We start from the raw sequence: 20,647 nt of genomic DNA, 5'->3' as shown, positions 1-20,647 counted from the left end.
TTTTACAAGGGTATGGAGAAAATTTACCCGAGGTTTAAGAAACGCACAAGACTACTAGAACCGTGCGCTGTCCTTTTTTTTTTTTTTTGCCCTACTACATCTATAGTGAAATTCTGGTATAAATATTTCACCGACATCGATGAAATTTCATCGATTTTTCCACAAACACGAAAAAGGATTTGATTCACTAAAGGAGACTGTAATAACTCAATCATATGTCTAGTAAGTGATAAGATATTACATGAACAGAACAGTGTGAACACCGTAATTCCTCCCGCGATAACACGGCGAAGGCGAGAGAGAAAAATAATTCAGTAAATTTTTTGACAACGCCAAAAGCTCTAGCAAAATCTCAATAAATAAGGATTCGATAACACAAGTATGGGAAGAATGGTGAGACGGGTTGCTTCCTTTTCCATATCGGGATGACTTGAATCACGGCAGTTGATTCGATATTATTTGGCCATTGATTAACCATATAGTGAATCTACAAACTCCTGTAATCAATTACGGTGACTTCGTCTTCAGGTGCATCCAGGTCATTATAGCTGCACATTGTATGGGTAAGGTAAGAACAAAACGGAGGCCACCATTGATATAATTCAAAATCTGTTTTGGCTACTCAAAATCTAACTGAACCTTCTGAGACGTCGAGGATCCTGTCGAAATGTTGGGGGTAATGCAATTATGGGGGCAGGTCCACCTAGCTGGGGACCTGACCTTCCATTTCGACCACCTTCAAATGGGGATGGGCCTCCATGGTCTCGCAACATCCGCATTGCTACTTCAGGAGGGGCGGGTACAAAAGGACCAAGCGGCCTGCAGTTCATGATCATATATACCCGTGAACAAAAATATAAAAACGAAATATGAATGTGTCATGATGATCATTTCGATTACAAGGGAGAGTATATAAACCTCAGAAGAAAGGGGTAAAATGTAATTTTCATGGGGCAAGGGAAAAGGCCTTACCCCGCACCAGGAACAGGCATCAATAAAGGTGGAGCTATATCTGAAGGGAAGGAAGCCACAGCTATGCCTTGCCCTCCAAAAGCATCAAATATTGGTTCATCGCCATTGCTTCCCGGGCCACCATCATTGTTGGATAGAAAATCCCCTGACTGAAGTTCATCAGATCTATCAAAAGGATTTTCATCACGTTCTCGGCGGCCAGGTCCGCGCCTATGAGGCTTCTCCTTCTACAAAGACATGCCAATAACTTGTAACAGTGTACCACACGAATAGCTACATAAAGGAATTATGGTGCTCGTGAATAAATCATACCGGAAAAGATGGTTGCATGATAGGAGTCCCTCCAGGCGCATTTTCGTCACTGTAATAAATGACAGTTATAAACCTCAAGCAGATGCCAAATAAATTGACACAGTACAATTGGTGCACACTTACTCCATGTAGTTCTGGAAATATAATTCTTCACGCACTTTTGATGTCAGTTCCATTACCACTTCAGGATGTTTTAACTTCAAATGTTTGTGAACAAACTCGGCAGCATGGAAGAGCTTTGTACAACCCTTTGCTCCACATCCATACTTCCAGCCATATTTTTCATCTCTAATTTTGCGAACATGGGGATCCAAAGCTTCAGTAGCTGCAACATCTATCTTCTCCTTTGCAGTCATTATTTCCAATAGATCCAAACTCTTCAGTCTCTCTTGCCAGTGGGAATCCAATTTATTCTCCCAATCCTTCCCGTTTGCATCTGCATTCTTGCCATCAATTCTAACATGCCGGAGACCTTTGGCTTCATTTGATTCAATCAATCCATAATAATCAAGCCCATGAATACGCCAGAGATAAGTGAGAAGAGTGTCCAGAAGCTCAATTCCCTCAAGACCTTTAATTGTACTTAAGCCCCGTATAATAATGACTGGACCACTTGAGCTGCTGTGGGTTTTATCTCTACTCATTCTATCATTATCAGCTCGGCATAAAACATTATCCTCAATCCCCTTTTCTGCATCAAGCTTCCTAACAAGAGACTGTGCTCGTTCAACATCAACCTGTATTCTTCTCGGCTCGGAATTGATGGGATGAGCCTTTGGGGCAGCCAAGAGATCAGAATCCTTAGCACCAACTCGACCATGCCGTCTTCGTTTGCCACCCACATCTGCATCATCATCAGAATTAGGTTCACTGGACTGTTCTGCCCGGTTTGAAGAAGGATTGAAGCTAGGACCTCTGCTCAGATAGAAAAGTTATTCACATTAATTCAACAAAACATAATAAGTAGTGTGCCTTAAATATGGAAACATCATGAGATTATCTTACAAATCCAAGGTCCCATTCTGCAGATCAAGCTGAAAATCCTTGGCCAACTTCTTTGCAACTTCATTCCTCCTACAATGAAGATGCTTCAGAAAAATCAAATGCAAACCAGGAATACAAGAACTCAAGCAACAGGCATCTAGTAAGCAGTCCACAAGCTTCATGAAATGTGTCAAATGGCCTAAAGCAAACTTAAAAAAAATAAACATTATATGCTAACCTTTCAATGACAGCAAGTAAGTTTGTTGGATGATATTTATCTTTCAACCTGAACAAGCAAAGAAACTGAGAGAAGAGGAACAAAAAGCTGGATAAATATTGTAAAACGAAGACAAAGATTATCTGTACCATTCTTCATCTTTATGTGCATTAAAATAAGCTCTTTTCTGAGTTGATATGTACTCTGACTTGTATTCTTGATACCTGATCGTGCTCAGCATATTAGTTTCATATTATTATTATTATTATTATTATTATTATTATTATTAATAGAAATAAAAGGAAGTGTAACAAAAAATGAAAGGAAATAACAAGCATAGAATAAATATAAAAATATCAAATAAGTTTGAACCGCCATATAAATGACACAGTCAAAGTCTGACCTGCGCTCAGCTTCGGTTGGCAGAATATCATCTTCAAGCTCCTGAATGAACTGCTTATAAGACATCATTCCTTCCCTGAAAAGACCACTTCTAAAGCTAAAAAACAGCCACATAAAATACAAAGACCGTGATAAAAGTATTATCAGCTTTTAATACAAATAAAGAATTCAGGTTTATACTCAAACAAAGTTCACTTCTTCAATTTTCATGTATTACTTCAATTTAACAGTGTCATCTAGCTAGCTAATCAGCACTCAAGAGTCCACAAAGGATAAGAAAGAACAGCAACTTACATACAACTGCGCACATATTGAAGCTGAGAATGATGACGAATGCGCAAAGTCAGATAAATCAACATTCCAAAATAATATAATTATACCTTTGGGGTCCCCCAGCAGGGAAAGCGTCAGCAAAACCTCCACGACCTGGATCCCAATCTGCTGGAAAAAATAAAATAAAAAATGAAGATATGATCAAACCACTAGAATTATCTAGGAAAACCACAAAATATAACACACAAAAACCGACCCACGAAACGTGAATGGCTAAGGAACAAAACAATCTGTTGTCTCGTAAAGAATAAAGGCAAAACTTTAAAAGTCTATCACCACTATAGGACCACCTTGATAGCCTCCAGATGACCGGCCCATGTGTCGTCCATGAGGCCTTTCATCCAAATAACCAGGTCTACCTCCCATCTCACGGTCGTATCCACCAGGATAATCATACGCAAACCTGAACAAAAAAGCTCTATTACACCCACACTAGAAATCATGATCAGAAGTCCTAAGTTGCAAAACAAAAGAAAAAAAATAAACAAAAAGAAAGCATTTCTCAATCAAAAACATTACTTAGCAAGCACACACACAAAAATATGCCAAAAACTGGATCCAGATATGATGACTATGCATGGCATCCAAATACCCGTAAACGCAGGCTGCATCATATGAATAACAGTGCAGCTATTGCAGGTCTTCAAATATAAACTAAAGCATAGGCAGTTAATTTTAAGGAAATGAGCACTTTCATGTGTTTCACTTTTTACTAGAGCTCTGAAAACAAAAAATAAGATCAGGCGTCAAAAGCCAGTTTATCAAGGTGATCTCTAAAGTCTAAACTATCCAAATCATAATTTTCTCACGTAGGTCATTTAAGATCAGAAAATCTGAATTCAGAATTGAATGATGTCTCCGTTCCATATAGCTACAATACGGACAAGAGTAGTGGGTTCTGATAGAACAGTGGCAATAGCGAGTTTTCTTCCATCGCCTACTGGATATTTGATACACATGAAATTCACAATGGCTATCATGTTATAACTAATTGCCAGCAGTCAACCCTGTACTTGTCTAGAGGAATAAGGGCATTTTAACAGCAGCAATTAAATACTATATTTTTCTTATTATAGTACTTACAGTTAACGAATTCATGCTTGTTTGATATTCTAGTTTATTTAAAAATACTTTCAAAAAATTCAGTTCTAGTAACTTAATGAACTGCTGCAGCCATCACCACAGTGCACTAAAACTTGGAACTCAGAAATTTCCCCAGCAGCCTCCGCCCAAATCACAAAACAACGAGGTAGAAGACAACTAACGGGCACACAGCTAATGCAATAATCATCAGGAACAAAAATTGCACCGACACCCAACTTATACCATAATTTCAAACCTAAACCAGTGACTTCACCACAAGAGTTACTATTCCATCAAAAGATCATATTTTTTTACCATCAAAAGATAGTGTGAATCTGCTACAGTTTTTGAAGAATCAACTAAACTAGTATACTGACATGGCCCTCCAACTGTGCACGCAAACTATATATCCGGAAAGCTCACCTTCGATCCCCATGACCAAAGCCTCCTCTAGGACTATCTCTCCTTCCTTCATATCCATCGCCTCTCCTCCTTTTATACGGTGGAAACGGAGGAGACCGCCGAGGTGGAGGCGAGTGAGGCCCTCCTCCACGTCGTTCTCTATAAGGAGGTGGTGGAGGACTGGGGCTCGGCCTGCCCCGCTTGTGATAATCCCTCTCTCGGGGCGGCGGAGGCGAGCGATTCCGATCATAGAATTCACGCCGCGGCGGCCGATCAAAGTCCCTGTCTTCGCGTCGTTCTCGAGAGCTGCGGTCGCGCTCTCTAATGCCTCTCCGCGGCTGCGTAGGAGGAGGAGGAGGCGATGACGCAGCGTCCGCGGTAGCGTCGGGAAGGTCAGTGGTGGTGGGTTTGGTGCTGTTGGTGGTGGCGGGGTTCTCGTCTGGTCGATGATCGAGGTTTTCTTCGGTAACATTCAAGACTTCAGCCATGGCGATCAGACTTCCAGCAAAACCCTAATTCCAGGACCGCGAAGAATGCGAGATCTGAGGTCTAAAGAGATATGGATAATATGTTATCCTGTTAAATTATCTTTATAGCCTTCCACTGATCTGCTAAAAAATAAGAACAGGGGCATTCTTTTTTATACAAAAATGTTTAACATGTTTAAAACAAAATAAGATTTATTTTTCGAATAAGACCTGATTTTATAAGAATTTGATATATTTTCACCTTCACAAATCGTAAAAAAAAAAAATTTAAAAAAAAACAAAAACTTGTGTGAGATGGTCTTACGGATCGTATTTTGTGAGACATGTCTCCTATTTGGGTCATCCATGAAAAGTATTACTTTTTATGCTAAGAGTATTACTTTTTATGCTAAATATTGGTAGGATTGACCCGTCTCACAGATAAAGATTAGTGAGACCGTCTCACGAGAAACCTACTCATATTGTTTTTATTATATTACACAATATATGTTAAGATCCGATATGTTTGTAGAGAAAGGTGAATAAACACTTAAACAGATAAAACAGTCTTTGTGTGGACAATAAATAAATAAATGAAATATAAATATATAGCCTAGCAAGAGTCTTCTAAATATTCTTTTCCCTGCCATCAAATCTTCACATCTCCAGTGTTTATGTATCTCTGGCACCCACATAATTAAACAAACAAACCCATGGAAGAGTGAGCCAACGCCCAATATGTTGGAAATAACATAAATCAAATGATATCAACAATTATATTGCACGGTAAATGTTAGGATCATATATGCATTTAGAAGATATGAATAAACACTTAAACTTTCCTGATTTTTCTTTTGTGAAATATTACTCAAGTTTTTTTTATTGAACAACTGAAAATGTTTTCTTGATATGCTAGGTACAACAAACAACCAAAGAAATTTGAATAGTGCGGGAAATAAATGTATTGAACTTAGTGAATTGATATAGGCAGATGAACAGTGAGAGTCACCAAAGAATGACAGTAAGTAAATGACAAGAAAGTGAACACAAATTTGTTTCTGAAAATTCGAAGACTAGACACGTCTACGTCTCATTTTCTTCCTTTGTAAGAAAGATTCCACTAGAATATTTTGATCAATACAATTTCTTTTATAGACCCACTTTTGCTAGTTCTAAAACCCTAAAAATTAAGTTGAAACTTCTATTAAACTTTATACTCAAATATATCTTCTTTTTTTTAGAAATAAGCTTCTGACAGCTTACAAAAAACTCACTACAACAAATATTAATCTCAATTATAAAAAAAATGAGTGTGTAAAATAGGGTGCACATAAGTGATCATTTATGACCAGATAAGTGGTTACGTTATAAATCTTGAGAATGATTGCAAATTCTTGAGAATGCCTTTGTGTGTGCGAAAGATTGGTAGACCGAAACGAAGAATGTTTTGATGACGATGTTTCCAATTTTAACATTTTCTTGAATGGCACACAACTGTGTTGATTAGCCAAATTTTTTATGAGAATGACATGTGTCATTGTCTCCATTATAAAAATTGTATGAGACGTTAAATATCCTTGGACGCGATTTGGATTCGACAATAAATGACTCTTTACATATGTGTTAAATGGGAGAGAATGATATTTCAATAATTTTATCTTATATGTGAACATTCTCGAATTAAACCTGATATAATTGGTTGGTGTCCATAGAATTTTTAGCTGGCAAGGATTGAAGGTACCATAAAATCCGTCCGGTTGAATGTATTCTCTAAGATAACCAAAACGGACAACTTGATTTCATTTAGAGTTGTAGTCCGGATGAATGTAAAAGTACAAGTTCATGAGAGCTCAGCTCGATTTTTAATCAGCTATACGCAATTTGTAATATGTTTGTTATCACCAAAACATGTCCAAATTTTATTTGACAATAAATATATTTTTAAGAATAAAACTCTTACTCCAAGTTCACTAATCCTAATATTTTGAATGTTAATTACTCCCCTACTGAGTCAGTGATTTCTATAAAATTAATGCATATAAACGTAAACTCTCCTTTAGCTCCTCGATCTTTGATATTTCAGACACTCCTCCTACCATGGGGCAACCGTTTGTTTAATGGAAGGCGACTGCCAACCTTGGTGCATATGCTCTATGCAATTGATTTTTAGATTATTTAATTAAAAAAATAATGTATATTCTCTTTCTTGTTTTCTAGTTTTGTTTATTCTATTTTTTTTTTTTTTCATTTCCATGGTTTGGCTATTGAAGACTTGATGGCTACACTGTGGGCTTTGTTGTCTGAGATGCGATTTAACTTTTTATTCATTTATTTCTTGAAAAAAATTATTCTTGTTTTTCATCTTTAATCTTTATTTTCAATATGGTTTTTGAAGAAAATAAATTGCTGAATTTTTATTTTGAATGGAATAGCTGTTGAATTTGTGTAATTTTTAGTGGGGTTTACACAATTTCACATATTGAATACAGTAATGTTTTGCGCATCCTTGTTCTTGAGCATAAGTTGTATCCAAAAATTACCATGTGTTGGAAAATAGGCTTTGGCCCAATTAATATTCGGAAAATATATGGAATGTGTAGTTGTCTTTTGTGAATTTGTCGCAAATTGTGATTTTATAGAAAATGACTTGGTTTTTGCATTATAACTATAAGCTTTGGGAGGCTTGATTTGTTGGCTTGTGTCATGGCTTGATTTGAGCTTTGAACCCTATTGGTTTGGCTTTAACATTAAACCATGTTTGAGAAAATGTGTCCTTGAATTAGACCCTAAATTAAATTTATAGTAATCGCCATGTAGGCGCCACATGGGTGTGAACTGAAAGTCACACGAGTGCCACATAGACAAATTATGCTTGTGTGGCCATGTGGTCTTGTGGATTCCATGTGGATGCCACATGTGCTCTATGTGAAAATCCATTATGAAGGTTCATAACCCTTCAATGTAAAGACATGGATGAAAATGTTTGTCTTTTCATGTGTGTCATATTATCTAAAGGTTGTAGGCATTCATAAAAAAAAAACACATGACTTTCCAACATTAATAAACAAACCCCCACAGTCGTTAGTTTCTTGGTAGAAAATTACCGCATTCCATAAGCACATTGTTTGAGACAAGTCGTCTTAAGGACATATAGTCCAACGCTAGCCTCGACTTACATTATGCTCGCACTTTGTTCTAGCATTTGTCGAAACATACAATGCGGCAACATACCAACAATTTCATATTTGCACCTCTTACATATCCAACAATATTAAGACGGATTTTATTGTGCATTCTGGAATGACATCTTCATCATTTTTTTTTATTGTTCTAGCAAGGGTTCCAACTATAAGAATTTAATAACACGTAGAACTTAAGTACATGAAAACTGAATGCGGAAAAATAGATGAGTGTTACCTCCAGCCATTGAACTTTGAAGGACGCCTTGAAAAATACTTGAATGATCTTCTTATGCTTGAGAGTCTTCCAAGCACTCCAGATATCACTATAGATTGTGTAAGTAATTTTTGAAATCTTCTTATGCTTGAGAGTCTTCCAAGCACTCTAGATATCACTATAGATTGTGTAAGTAATTTTTGAAGGTTTTTGTGCTTAGGGAACACAAACGCTATTATTTATAGGCAACTCGTAACTATCATCGAGTAAGTTTGAATTGATTGTGGTTTATCAAGATGTGATCCTTTGTCTTTCAAAAATATGATAAACTTATAAAGATAGAATTTTGAACATATAATCTTTTCAAATTTATGAACATTAGATAAGATAAAGGTTTTACATAATTAAATCTTAAAAATTATCATATGAGCCACTTGATATGATAAAATTTGGTACCAAATTAAAATTTTTCTAACATTCTCTCACTTGACCCATATATATCTCATCATTTACTAAAGAAGTAAACAAAACACATGAATCAAGACGATGGGTCCCCTAAAAGTGATTTTTATCTACCACGTATCACAATATATCGTGTTTCCCAAACAATTTAACTTAATTAATAATCTTATGCTTATTCAAGGTCCATCGTTATTGATGTTTCTCAAATCAATGAATATGTACACAATAAACTAAAAATGAAAAAAAAAATCATAACGGAGTTTCATTAATAACTGAATTGTTCTTACAACAAAAATTACATAGAAGAATGAAGTCTCATTCTTTCTACATTATCATTAAATTTCTATGGTTGCATGTGTTTAGTCACTGGATCATCAATCATCAATTCGGTGTTAATGTTTTCGATAACAACTATCTTATCTTTAACATGTTCTCTTATGACTAAGTATTTAATGTCGATATATTTGCTTCGATTTTCACTTTTGTTATTCTTAGTCGTAAAACAGTAACTAAATTGTCGCGATATATCCTCATTGGCCTAGAAATAGAAATAGAATCCACGACTCTAAGCCTGAAGTGAAACTCTTCATTCATACATGTGAAGTAGTCTGAAAACAATATACGAACAAAGCCTCCATAGTGGAAATAGCAGTCAAATATTTCTCTGCACTTTTCCAAGACACATCTCCACCAATTAGCAAGAAAACATATCCTAAAGTTGATTTTCGTGAATCAATGGAGCTAGCATAGTCTGAATCAAGGTAACCAGTTACTTTCAAATTTGGTCCCTTGAAGATACATCGTCACTTCTTTGCATCTTTTCAGTGGTCTCAATTCGTCTTAACATAAGCATGCATGTCCAATATCTATCCAATAGAGTAAACACTTACACCTGACAAGAAAGAATCCATCAAATTCAATGGCCCAGTAACAAGTGGTCATCACCAATGATACGTCTACTATCTAAACAGTTGGAGGACTCCAACATGATACATCCACTACTCTGATCCAAGAGGTGGGCTGAGATACGCCAGATGTCGAAGCCATAATTATCACAGTGAGTCAGAGGATAATAATCAGAGTAAAAAATCCAAGGGTAACAACCATCTCCAGAATCATACATAGAATTCGGCATGACGCTAGATAAAAAAAAGGCGAGAATAACCTCGTCAATGTCGACAAAGTTAATTGGCTGCATTGATTGGTCAACAAAGTTGAATAATAAATGCAGTAGACAAGATTGACAAATGCAGTGGTTGGGCAGTGAAATAATAATTGTAGCTGAAAACACGTTTTCACACGGACGAGGATCTTTATTTTGCTCCCTACCTTCATTCTGAAATCATCTCATTTTCAAGTTCTTCTCTCAACTCAATACATTCTTATTTGAGTGCTTAGTTCTATAATATTTGTGAGGTATTTTGTTCTCCTGTATTAAGAGTGTTTTTTTTTTTGGAAACACAGTGAGCAAGTTGTATACCATAAAATATTATAGTATAATTCTTTTCATCTTGCCCATGTTTTTTACCATAATAATTTTTAGGGGTTTCCCACGTAAATCTCGGTGTCCAATTAATTCTTTATTTTCATATTTATTATCTCAAATTGCCGTACGTGGGACCAACAAGTGGTATCAGCGCTTTGTTTTAAAATTTTTTAAAATTCTGAGTATGCTCTGTGGTTGCAGCCTAAATTGATCTTCCACATCAGAAAATTTTTTTTTTTTGAGATTTTTTATTAAGACGAGAATATTTTTTCTAGTCTACTAAAATTGTTGTAGACATAATGACAGATATGTACGAGATAACAAAGTTCAATGGAAGCAATGTTATGCTATAAAAAATAAATATACAATCAGTTTTAAGAATGGAAAATTGCTTGGCGGCTATTGGTGATAGACCCGTAGAAATTACAGACGATAGAAAGTGGAATGAGATGAATGATAATGTTGTTGTCAATTTACATTTGGCTATAGCAGACAAAGTATTTTTAAGTATTTCTGAGATAAAAACAACAAAATTTATCTGGGATACTCTGACAAAAATATACGAGGTCAAGTCACTACACAACATGATTTTCCTAAATAGAAGGATTTATACTCTTCGGATGGCGGAATACTCATCGATGACCGACCATATCATTATACTAAATACTCTATTTGCCCAACTCACTTCTATGAGGCATAAAATAGAGGAAAATGAACGTGCGAAGCTTCTACTTCAAAGTCTACCAGATTCATATGATCAACTTATTATCAACATAACCAACAATATTCTTATGGGCTCTCTAAAACTCGACGATGTCTTAACTACGGTTCTCGGAGAAGAAAGTCGGCGAAAGAATAAAGAATATAGGTTGGTAACAACGAAGGAGTCATAAGCTTTACCGATGATAAGAGGAAGATTTATGAACCGTGACTCCTGTTGGATCCAAAGACGAAGTAGATCAAAGTCAAGAAGTAAGAAGAAAAATATTTACTGCTTTAAATGTGGCGGTAAAGGGCACTTCAAGAAAGAGTGTATGATTATCGAAAAGAGTTCTCAAGAAAATGTGGCCAGTACTTCATACAGTGGTGAAATATTATTCAGCGAAGCAGCAACAGTTGCAGAAGGCAGGCACAAATTTTGTGACACATGGATTATGGATTCAGGAGCGACGTGGCACATGACGTCTAAGAGAGAATGATTTGATCATTATGAACCAGTCTTAGGAGGATCTGTATTCCTGTGAAATGATCATGCCTTGTAAATCGCTGGGGTCAGTGCTATCAAAATAAAAATGTTTGATGGTATCATTCGCACTATATAGGAGGTACGAAATGTGAAGGGACTGACAAAAAATCTTTTGTCCTTGGGGCAATTGGTTGATATCAGGTGCAAAACCAGTATCGAGAAAGAGATAATGAAAATTGTGAAGGGTGCGCTTGTGGTTATGAAGATGGAAAAAGTTGCTGTAAATCTGTATGTAATTTGGGAGAAACACACAAAGAGACGGAATTAGCTATTGCATCAATTGGTTCAGGAGAAGAATTAGCAGTGTTATGGCATAGAAAGCTCGGGCATATGTCAGAACAAGGGTTGAAAATTTTCTCAGAACGGAAGCTGCTACCATGACTTACAAAAGTGTCATTATTCTCTTGTGAGAATTGTGTTATTAGTAAATAACACAGATTAAAGTTTGACATTTCTACTGCCAGAAGCAAAAGCATATCGGAACTGATTCATTCAAATGTTTGGCAAGCACCGGTTGTATCCCTAGGAGGAGCGAGATACTTTGTCTCGTTCATTAATGATTTATCTAGGAGATGTTGGGTGTATTCAATCAAGAAGAAATCAGATGTTTTTTAGATTTTCAAAGAATTCAAAGTGCGGGTTGAACTTGATTCTGAAAAGAAAACAAGTATTTGAGGACTGACAATGGAAGAGAATATACCAGTGATAAATTTGATGTATTTTGTCAATATGAGGGCATCAAAAGACAATTTACAACGATTTACATACTCAACAGAATGGAATGGCAGAGCGAATGCATAGGACATTGTTGGACAGAACAAGAGCCATGTTGAAGGCTGCGGGTCTAGACAAGTCATTTTGGACGGAAGAAGTCAAAATCACTTGTTATATTATCAATCGTTTTCTTTCAGTGGCGATTGATGTGAATACTCCGATGGAGATGTGGACTGTGGGACCGACAGATTATTCACATTTGCATACATTTGGAAGTCATGTGTATGTTCTATACAATGAATAAGAAAGATCAATGTTGGATTCAAAATCCAGAAAATGTATCTTCTTGGGTTATGCTGATGGAATAAAGAGGTTTTGTTTGTGAGATCCTACTGTCCACAAGTTTGTCATTAGCAGAGATGTTATCTTCGAGGAAAATAAAATAAAGAGAGACAAAAACACAACTAAAGTAAACATTTTACTTCACCACTAGACCAATACTATGAAGTCGTAAAAATATAGTACTTCTACAATCGATGTAAATTGTGATGTCATAGATATCAATTGTTTCGTTAGTTGACAACAAAGATGATGTAAAGACGTATTTTACTTCGACGATTAATGTAACTTATAAAGTCATATGTAATCATTCGCTTAATCGACGAAATGGATGAAGAAAAATACGTTTTTTTCCATGGAATCAGTCCAATTTTGAACCGATTTTACCTCGTTAGACTGACCAAAGAATTCACTTTTTATGGGCTAAGATTTCGTTTTAATGCGAAGTAAAAAGATACCATTTTACTTCACGTGCGTCTACTTCGGTATTTATCTATCTATTATTTCGTTTAATAACTGACGTATATCACAAAAATTATATAGTGTCGTTTTCTTTTATTTTTAATCAAACAAATTTTAATATATATAATAAAGATTTTATTCTTCATGTGACCATGTAGAAGAGCATCGATACCAAATAAACAATATTTTATGAATTTAGTTGTTTCGAGCGGAAAAAAGACCGAAACAAAAAAATCCAAGTTATTGGATGTAAACCAAATTTTAACAAGTTACATGACTAAAACTAAAAAATTACTAACTTACAGGACTGAAATTACAATTCTTCCAAAAAAAAAAAAATTCAATTTTCAACGTCACAAAAGCTAAGTAAAACAAACAAACAAACAAATGCATTACAACAAAGATGAATCCTTTTAACATCACAACCTCACTATCATCATTGAAATTGTAGGGAACCGCTAATCATCTGCTTGAAGAACCATCTGCAGCGAAATATAGGAACTAAAACAAAATTAAACAGTTTCTAAATTTCGGCCCAAATTATTCATACCAATCATGAACCAAGAAGAGCTCGATGCAAATTGCAAGATAACATTTTAAGATTTTCGATCACATAAATAGTTAATTTTACATTGAATCAAAAACGGAAGTGTGAGAAGAGGGGGTGTGGGAAAAATCGAATGAACACGAAGAAGATGAAAAATTATAGAAGTCGATGGAAACACTGGACCGCGACCGAGGGGATAGTAAAGATATTCGAAAAAGAAAATGGATGAATGAAAAGGAAGGAGGCGAGATTCAGAAGTTTTTGTGTGTGTGATTACTCATGAGATTCGTTCTGCCTAAGGGCTTAATAGTATGGGCAATTGACACCACATGGTACTGCATTGCCCCTTATATCCACTCGTCGTTCAACATGGAGTTTGTGATGTTGTAACATCTAGAAATTCTATCGTGTGCGGTTCTCGACGTGATTCGTCCCAGCTCGACACATTGATACCGACATAGTACTGCTCATTATGTCTCCCAAACGCTCCATACCGAGTTGGAGCTTTTGTGACTCGCGACTGCTATATTATCAATCAAGAAATAAAATTAACACACCTGTCGGAAATTATCTGCTCCCCCTAATTTTTCCAAAATAAAATAGAAAACACACTTACCAATTTACCTGTATTCAGATTTCTCTCCAAAATCTCGTACATACCTGAATTATTTTTTTCATTTAAAATATATAAATTTATAATTTGAAGCACCTGAAAATCCCTAGCAACCGCTATAGTTAGTTGATTCGCGGATAATTGGATCGGCGAGTAAATTCAAGAAAAAGCGGGGAATCGGCAATGGAAGCTGGGAAATTCAGTATAACTGCCGAAGATTTGTCGACGATCGGCGGCATAGCTACGGTGTCGCTTCTGCATTCTTTCATTCCAACCCACTGGCTGCCATTCTCCATTGTGGGCCGCGCGCAGAAATGGACGCTTTCTCGTACTCTCCTAGTCAGTGAGTAATGCTTTAATTATTGGTTTTGTTTTGGTTATTTATGGAACTTAGGTTTTTGTTTATTTTATTTTTGCGAAGAATCTTGAGAAATATATGATTTTGTTAATGTTAGGGAAAAGGGGTCTTCTGGGTTTTTGATTGTTTTGTAAGATCTGGTGGTGGATTTATTGGTTATTCGAAGGAGAAAAGGATAGAAAATGATTTCTTATATGATTTCGTTAGTACAGGGATTTTGTGAGCTGTTTTATGTTCATAGGCTTCTTTTCTTGGATTTTTGGTGTGCATGCATGTTGTTAACGAAATCTGAAAATATGTTGAAATGAGGAGATTCCCCTGCCGCCTACGGGCCCGCATTATCGAGGAGCGTTCGTCTCTCCTCTTTCTTCAGATATAGCTTCGCCAAGAAGAGCAGCGAAGGGAACCAAAATTGAAAATTTTGGGGAACCATTCTCGTTCTGCCACCGGGTTTTGGCAAACATTACATCAAGCTACCATTTCAAGAAAATTTAAGGAGTCGCCCGGCTTGTTGTCTATCCGCACCAGACATTTATTGTATGGAAACTAGTCAGTCATTGCTATGAATGCCGAACTAGTGTCCACTGTCCAGTTTAGATTGAATTTGATGTTCTGAAATAATCTTGACGATCATGTGTTGTTTAAGCATGGGGTTCTCGTGAAAAGTGACATACTTGTAGATCTTGTGCTTTTATTGTCAGAAATTGTATCGGTGTTTGCTTGTATCTCGTGCTATTTTCTGATAACTGAAGCTGATCTTTTCGCTCTAATTTGCTTTTCACGCACAAAGCTTGTTGAACTCGAATCAAGACCCAAGTTTTGATGAACTAACTGCTCTACTATTTGGCTTTCTTTGCCGTATTGGTGAAATTTTTGTTCTTCCTCAGAGATTTATGGAATTGCATTCTGTAATTTGAAAGATAAGCAATATAAGGAAGAATTAGCAGCATAAATGCACTTCTGCTAGAAATTATATTATGAAAACCGGTACTCCGTTTAACATCAGTTGATAATAATAGCAAGCTTTTTACTTAAGCTACAAAGTTTTGATACATCTAGAACTTAACCTTCTTCTGATTTTAATGGTCAAAAGCTACACATTCTTAACATTCTTAAAGACAAGCAGGCAGACGACAGGAGCATTGAATTAGTTAATCTTTCCTATGTGGTATCTTCTAAAAGTTGGTGATGAAATGCCACAATTTTGCTGGACCTCGCTGCATTAATCGTTCTTATTACTTTGATGATGATTATATAGTTGGTTTACGACAAAAATATAAATTTACAATCCTCAGTTTCGGTGCTCTTATCACATCTGACTAGTCATTATGTTTCTCAGGACTAATCCTTTAATTGGGATGATTTCATAAATATAATCCCGATTATGCCAAATTTTGATGTATAATTATGTTTCATAGTTTTAGTGGTCTGTTAACCAGTTCCTGGTCTGCAGCTGCATTTGGAGCTGTATTACATGTGATATCCACTTCGCTGCTTGGTATAACAGCAATCACCATATCAAACACTATAGCAGGAGAGGAAACTGTGCATAAACTTGCATCTTTGTTACTCGTTATTCTTGGTGGCAGTTACATAGTAATGTTTCTGTCTGGAAAGGGTGGTCACAGTCATTCTCACAACCAACCTATGGAAAAAATGGCGGTTGCCGGTCTTGTTCTTGTCCCTGCATTATCTCCTTGTGCTACCACTCTTCCAGTTTTCCTTGCTGTTGGAAACTCATCATCGATGATGGTACTTGCCATCATTGTTCTGTTATTCAGGTATCATTTTGCTTTTTAATTTGTAGTTTTTGCTTACACTGTTAAACCTTTTTGTAGTAACCGCACGAACCTACGAGTCTGCCATCAGAAAGATAAATATATTAAAAGTATGACAAATACCAAACAAACTATTTAGTTGTGGCTACTACAATAAATGGTTTATGGTCATTTTATTACATACTTATGGCCAGTTTTTTGCCTTGCAGCGATGACCTGTTTTTACTGACTGTAGATCTCCTTTTTCAAATGTGTTCCGATGTCATTTTCATGTATTTATTTGAATGACCGCATTTGATCATGCATCTAAGTAAATGACACCGTAGAGCTATTGGTTTCCAGGACATTTTCCTTGAGGTCAAGACACAATGTGGTCCAAAAGTGTGCATTTTAAATAAAATGAAAAAAAAATGTCGCTTTTCTGGACAGATTTTGATTTATAACAGGACCATGAGATTTGAAGTGTTTTTCCTACCGTGTAACCAACGACTATAGTTTGGAGACGATCTTACCTTTAATCATCTGTATTTGTGCAGGGAAACTATTGTTATTTTTCTACCTTTCATAGCATTTAGTTTTTAAGGTTATGATGGTAATACAGTTGTCTAAACAAGTTTCGTCAATAACCAGACGTATAGATTTTGATGTTAAATTTTGCAATATTATGACTACCTATATAACTTGGTATTGTCTTGTCACAAAAACGTTAGGCTTACTACATTGTGATATTGTTTTTGCAGCACGATTATGGTCATGACCTCACTAGTCGCACTCTCGTTCTATGGTGCGAGTCAGCTCAAGTTCCACTGGGTAGAACGGTATGACAAGCTTCTTGTAGGTTCAGTTCTCTGTCTGGTCGGAGTTTTGACCCTTATTTTCCATGATCACGATGGAGATGCTGGACAACATCAGCACAGGAAACTCATCACTCTGTGAGCGTTACGATCTCTTATTTTGTCTTATTCTGTTCCAATTCGCGAAAACTACAAAGAATGGTGTATGTTTTAGGATCGAGCTAGCAATGTAAAACTTTTCTTGGTATATGGACCGACTGTGATGAATATTCATTTCTCAAGTTCTTGCTTTTCGTTACCTATTTCTTGTTATATATTGCAAAAATGTCATTTAAACTAGCGAACGACACATACACGATGAATCAAATGTTTAATAATAATGATCAAGAAACTTTTAAACCAGGTGACAATGTGAACATAATTTTTAAATTTAAAACAATAGCTTCAGTGTTTATGTCATCACATTGCAGCTCATTCATATCAAATCAAACATCTAGACATATTCGTAAGTTTGCATTGGTTCTATTAAAAGATATCAATCTCGGTCAAAAATTGAAATCAAAGACATAAAAGGAAATACAAAAACATACATATCATTAAAATCCATAGGGAAAAAAAACATATTTTGTCTCAGTTGACTCTGAACATGAGAAATTCTAGAGGGCCACTCTTCTTTCATCCAGTTGATCCTTGTAATGCTTGCTTTACATTCTCGACCAAATTAAGATTCTCGTTGTCGATTAAGCCAAACAAAATTGTTACAAAATTTGGAGACAGATACAGAAAATTACTTAACCATCTCAAGAAGATATCTTGGTTTAACATAGTATTGACCTTTAATCCCCCCTTTCCAGTACCGACTATCTTCCGAATCTTGGCTCCATTGTGGAATGTTCAGTATGTATTCTGCTTCAAAAGAAGGAAAAAGAGAACGCACCTTTCCCTCAATCCATTTCCTATCAATCTACCATTCAATCCACTCAAAGAACTCTGCCCAGATGCCAGCCAGCCTTGAAATGCAGCAATCAGAATAATCCTTAATATGATGCTCATTTCCCACTCTCCACGTTAATCCTTTATGAATAAGATCCCGACTCCACAAAATAGATCGCCATATATATGATGGATTAGATCCTATTTTTGCATCCATAATATCTACATTTTTAAAATAACGTGCTTTAAGTACGTACTTGTGCCATCGGATTATCCGCCAAACTTGTTTAGTGCCTGATTGAACTCATAAAAGCTCCAAAATCCCATGCCGCCATGCTTTTTGGTCTACATAATTTCCTCCAACTGTCCCATGCATTCCCCCTCCACCAGCTTTCGAAGTTCACCAGAATTCTGCGCAGATTCCCTCCAATTCTTGACATAAAAAGATTGAAAATTTAAAACTAGATGAGATAGCGATTTGATCTGCGAAGAAAAATCTGGATTCCCATCCATTGAATTTTTTTAGAGTAATCTTTCTCGCAAACAATAAAATTGAATCTGCTTACTCCTAAGAGAGAACGTGAGTAGCCCCATGTAGAGACATTCTAATTTGTGTATATATATTGCAATATAATATGCACTAAAATATTAGAGTGGGTCTCATGTGAGACCGTCTCACACAAGTTTTTGCCAAAATATTATTATACATTCAGCATATCGTACTAGATTATATTATATTTTCCATAATTTTTTACTTCACACAACTTTCCATGAGTTTATTCTTATTTATCCTTTATTTAATTATTTTAACTATCATTAACTTTTTTGCAACTTACTAAAATTTAATTATTGAAACATATTTTCATAATTAAATATATTATGTATATATATGGATTGGATCGTTTGTATTTTGCACGTCTTGACTATTTGTTGTTGTTGTTGAAACGCCGTATTGGGAGTTGAAAAGTGTAACAAACCAAAACTAAAATAAAATACAAAACAATATTTGAGAGGTGGGAATATATCTAATTGCTGCATAAAAGTGATAATAAATAGTAAAAATTAATAAGGATGCATTAAATTTTTTTAAAAAAAAGAATAAAATAAAATGTATGCATACTCACACGCTAAAAATAAATTTGGCATTGGAATGATCATATTTGTTTATGCTACATTGAGAATGTTACTTTGTGTATATTTTCGTATAACATGTTTTTGTGAAAATCTGAATTAAAATAAAAATATACGTTGTTTACAGGATGATCATATTAATATCTTATATAAAAGTACAAATGAATTAACACTTCCGGTGTGACATAGACTTATCCAAAAAAATCATCAAAATTTTATTTCACAAAAACTCATGTGAGAATTGAGATATTCTCATGCTCAATTTTGTGAAACGGATCTCCGATCATACCCGACTCATGAAAAAATATTATTTTTATGTCAAATATATTACTTTTCACTTCAAATATGAATTAGATCGACATGTCTCACACTATTTTTGTTTATATATCAACTAGATAAACCTTTTTTTTTTCAAGGGTAAATCGATAGACTTGAAAAATTTTAAATAATTATTTTGAAGCATTAAATTCGTGTTGTTAAATCTAATGCTCGAATTAAAAGAAAGGAGGCTTGCATTTAAATCCTCAATAACATAAGTAAATGTGCATTCAGTCTCTGTCAGATCTAAACTTTTTCTGCAGTACTTGGTTCACACAAAAAATATGTATGCACTCTCTGGGCCCACAATTATTTTTCCGGATGAAATTCGGTACAAAACATTGAAAATCTGGAAATATGATTTTTCAGAACTAAATATTTTAGATATGATACTAAAAAATGATTTTTGAGCACCCAAACATGCATAAAATTTTCTGATATTAATAACACATCTTTTCAGATGGAAATTCGGTACAAAATATTGAAAATATATGATAGTTGAATATTAGATGTTTCATATCTGAAACTAATATATGATTTTTAAGTGTTCAAACATGAATAATAAATTTTGATATTAATGACATATGTAATAAATATACGATTTTTTGAGTGCCTAAACATATGAAAATGTAATGAATATTAGGGTTATACTTAAATATGAAAAAAGAGTAAATTACAAGGAAAATATTTTATCTTTTTTTTTCCCTTTAAATAATGTGATATATTCTAACATTCCATGTAAGAAAGATATAGTTTTTGGACATGAACAAAGCTATATTCGCGAGTTGCATTTATCACAAATTCACAACACCTCCTAACCGTGTTTTGGGGCCAAATTGTTTGTACGTGAAACATTCAACATTGTGAATTTGTGATAAATGCAACTCTAATATATATA

At 35.2% G+C, this 20,647-nt stretch overlaps 2 protein-coding genes across 2 annotated transcripts; one reads left to right on the top strand and one right to left on the bottom strand.

Annotated features, from left to right (window-relative positions):
* Positions 1-200: 200 nt before the first annotated feature.
* LOC140979578 (serrate RNA effector molecule-like) lies at positions 201-5,259 on the bottom strand. The gene is made up of 12 exons (XM_073445035.1): positions 4,727-5,259; positions 3,511-3,623; positions 3,268-3,325; positions 2,889-2,963; positions 2,635-2,709; positions 2,507-2,554; positions 2,290-2,358; positions 1,408-2,199; positions 1,285-1,333; positions 973-1,199; positions 640-819; positions 201-548 (listed from the first exon to the last, which is right to left on the bottom strand). The coding sequence occupies exons 1-12, from the start codon at positions 5,191-5,193 to the stop codon at positions 488-490; spliced, it is 2,214 nt and encodes a 737-aa protein (XP_073301136.1). The 5' UTR covers positions 5,194-5,259; the 3' UTR covers positions 201-487.
* Positions 5,260-14,364: 9,105 nt separating this feature from the next.
* LOC140979873 (uncharacterized) lies at positions 14,365-17,635 on the top strand. The gene is made up of 3 exons (XM_073445487.1): positions 14,365-14,780; positions 16,249-16,576; positions 17,314-17,635. The coding sequence occupies exons 1-3, from the start codon at positions 14,621-14,623 to the stop codon at positions 17,507-17,509; spliced, it is 684 nt and encodes a 227-aa protein (XP_073301588.1). The 5' UTR covers positions 14,365-14,620; the 3' UTR covers positions 17,510-17,635.
* Positions 17,636-20,647: the final 3,012 nt, after the last annotated feature.

Source organism: Primulina huaijiensis, chromosome 6 (genome assembly GCF_012295235.1).
Source record: "Primulina huaijiensis isolate GDHJ02 chromosome 6, ASM1229523v2, whole genome shotgun sequence".
In the NCBI taxonomy this organism is placed as follows: Eukaryota; Viridiplantae; Streptophyta; class Magnoliopsida; order Lamiales; family Gesneriaceae; genus Primulina; species Primulina huaijiensis.
This window is presented reverse-complemented; position numbering and strand designations above follow the sequence as displayed.

Bases quoted from the DNA above. Each gene is read 5' to 3' on its own strand.
- LOC140979578 (XM_073445035.1), bottom strand. From the start codon at position 5,193: ATGGCTGAAGTCTTGAATGTTACCGAAGAAAACCTCGATCATCGACCA. The intron at 3,624-4,726 runs GTGAGCTTTCCG...TTTTTTGTTCAG, and splicing joins TTTGGTCATGGGGATCGAAG to GTTTGCGTATGATTATCCTG. The intron at 1,334-1,407 runs GTAAGTGTGCAC...CATTTATTACAG, and splicing joins TATTTCCAGAACTACATGGA to TGACGAAAATGCGCCTGGAG.
- LOC140979873 (XM_073445487.1), top strand. From the start codon at position 14,621: ATGGAAGCTGGGAAATTCAGTATAACTGCCGAAGATTTGTCGACGATC. The intron at 14,781-16,248 runs GTGAGTAATGCT...CCTGGTCTGCAG, and splicing joins TTCTCGTACTCTCCTAGTCA to CTGCATTTGGAGCTGTATTA. The intron at 16,577-17,313 runs GTATCATTTTGC...TTGTTTTTGCAG, and splicing joins ATCATTGTTCTGTTATTCAG to CACGATTATGGTCATGACCT.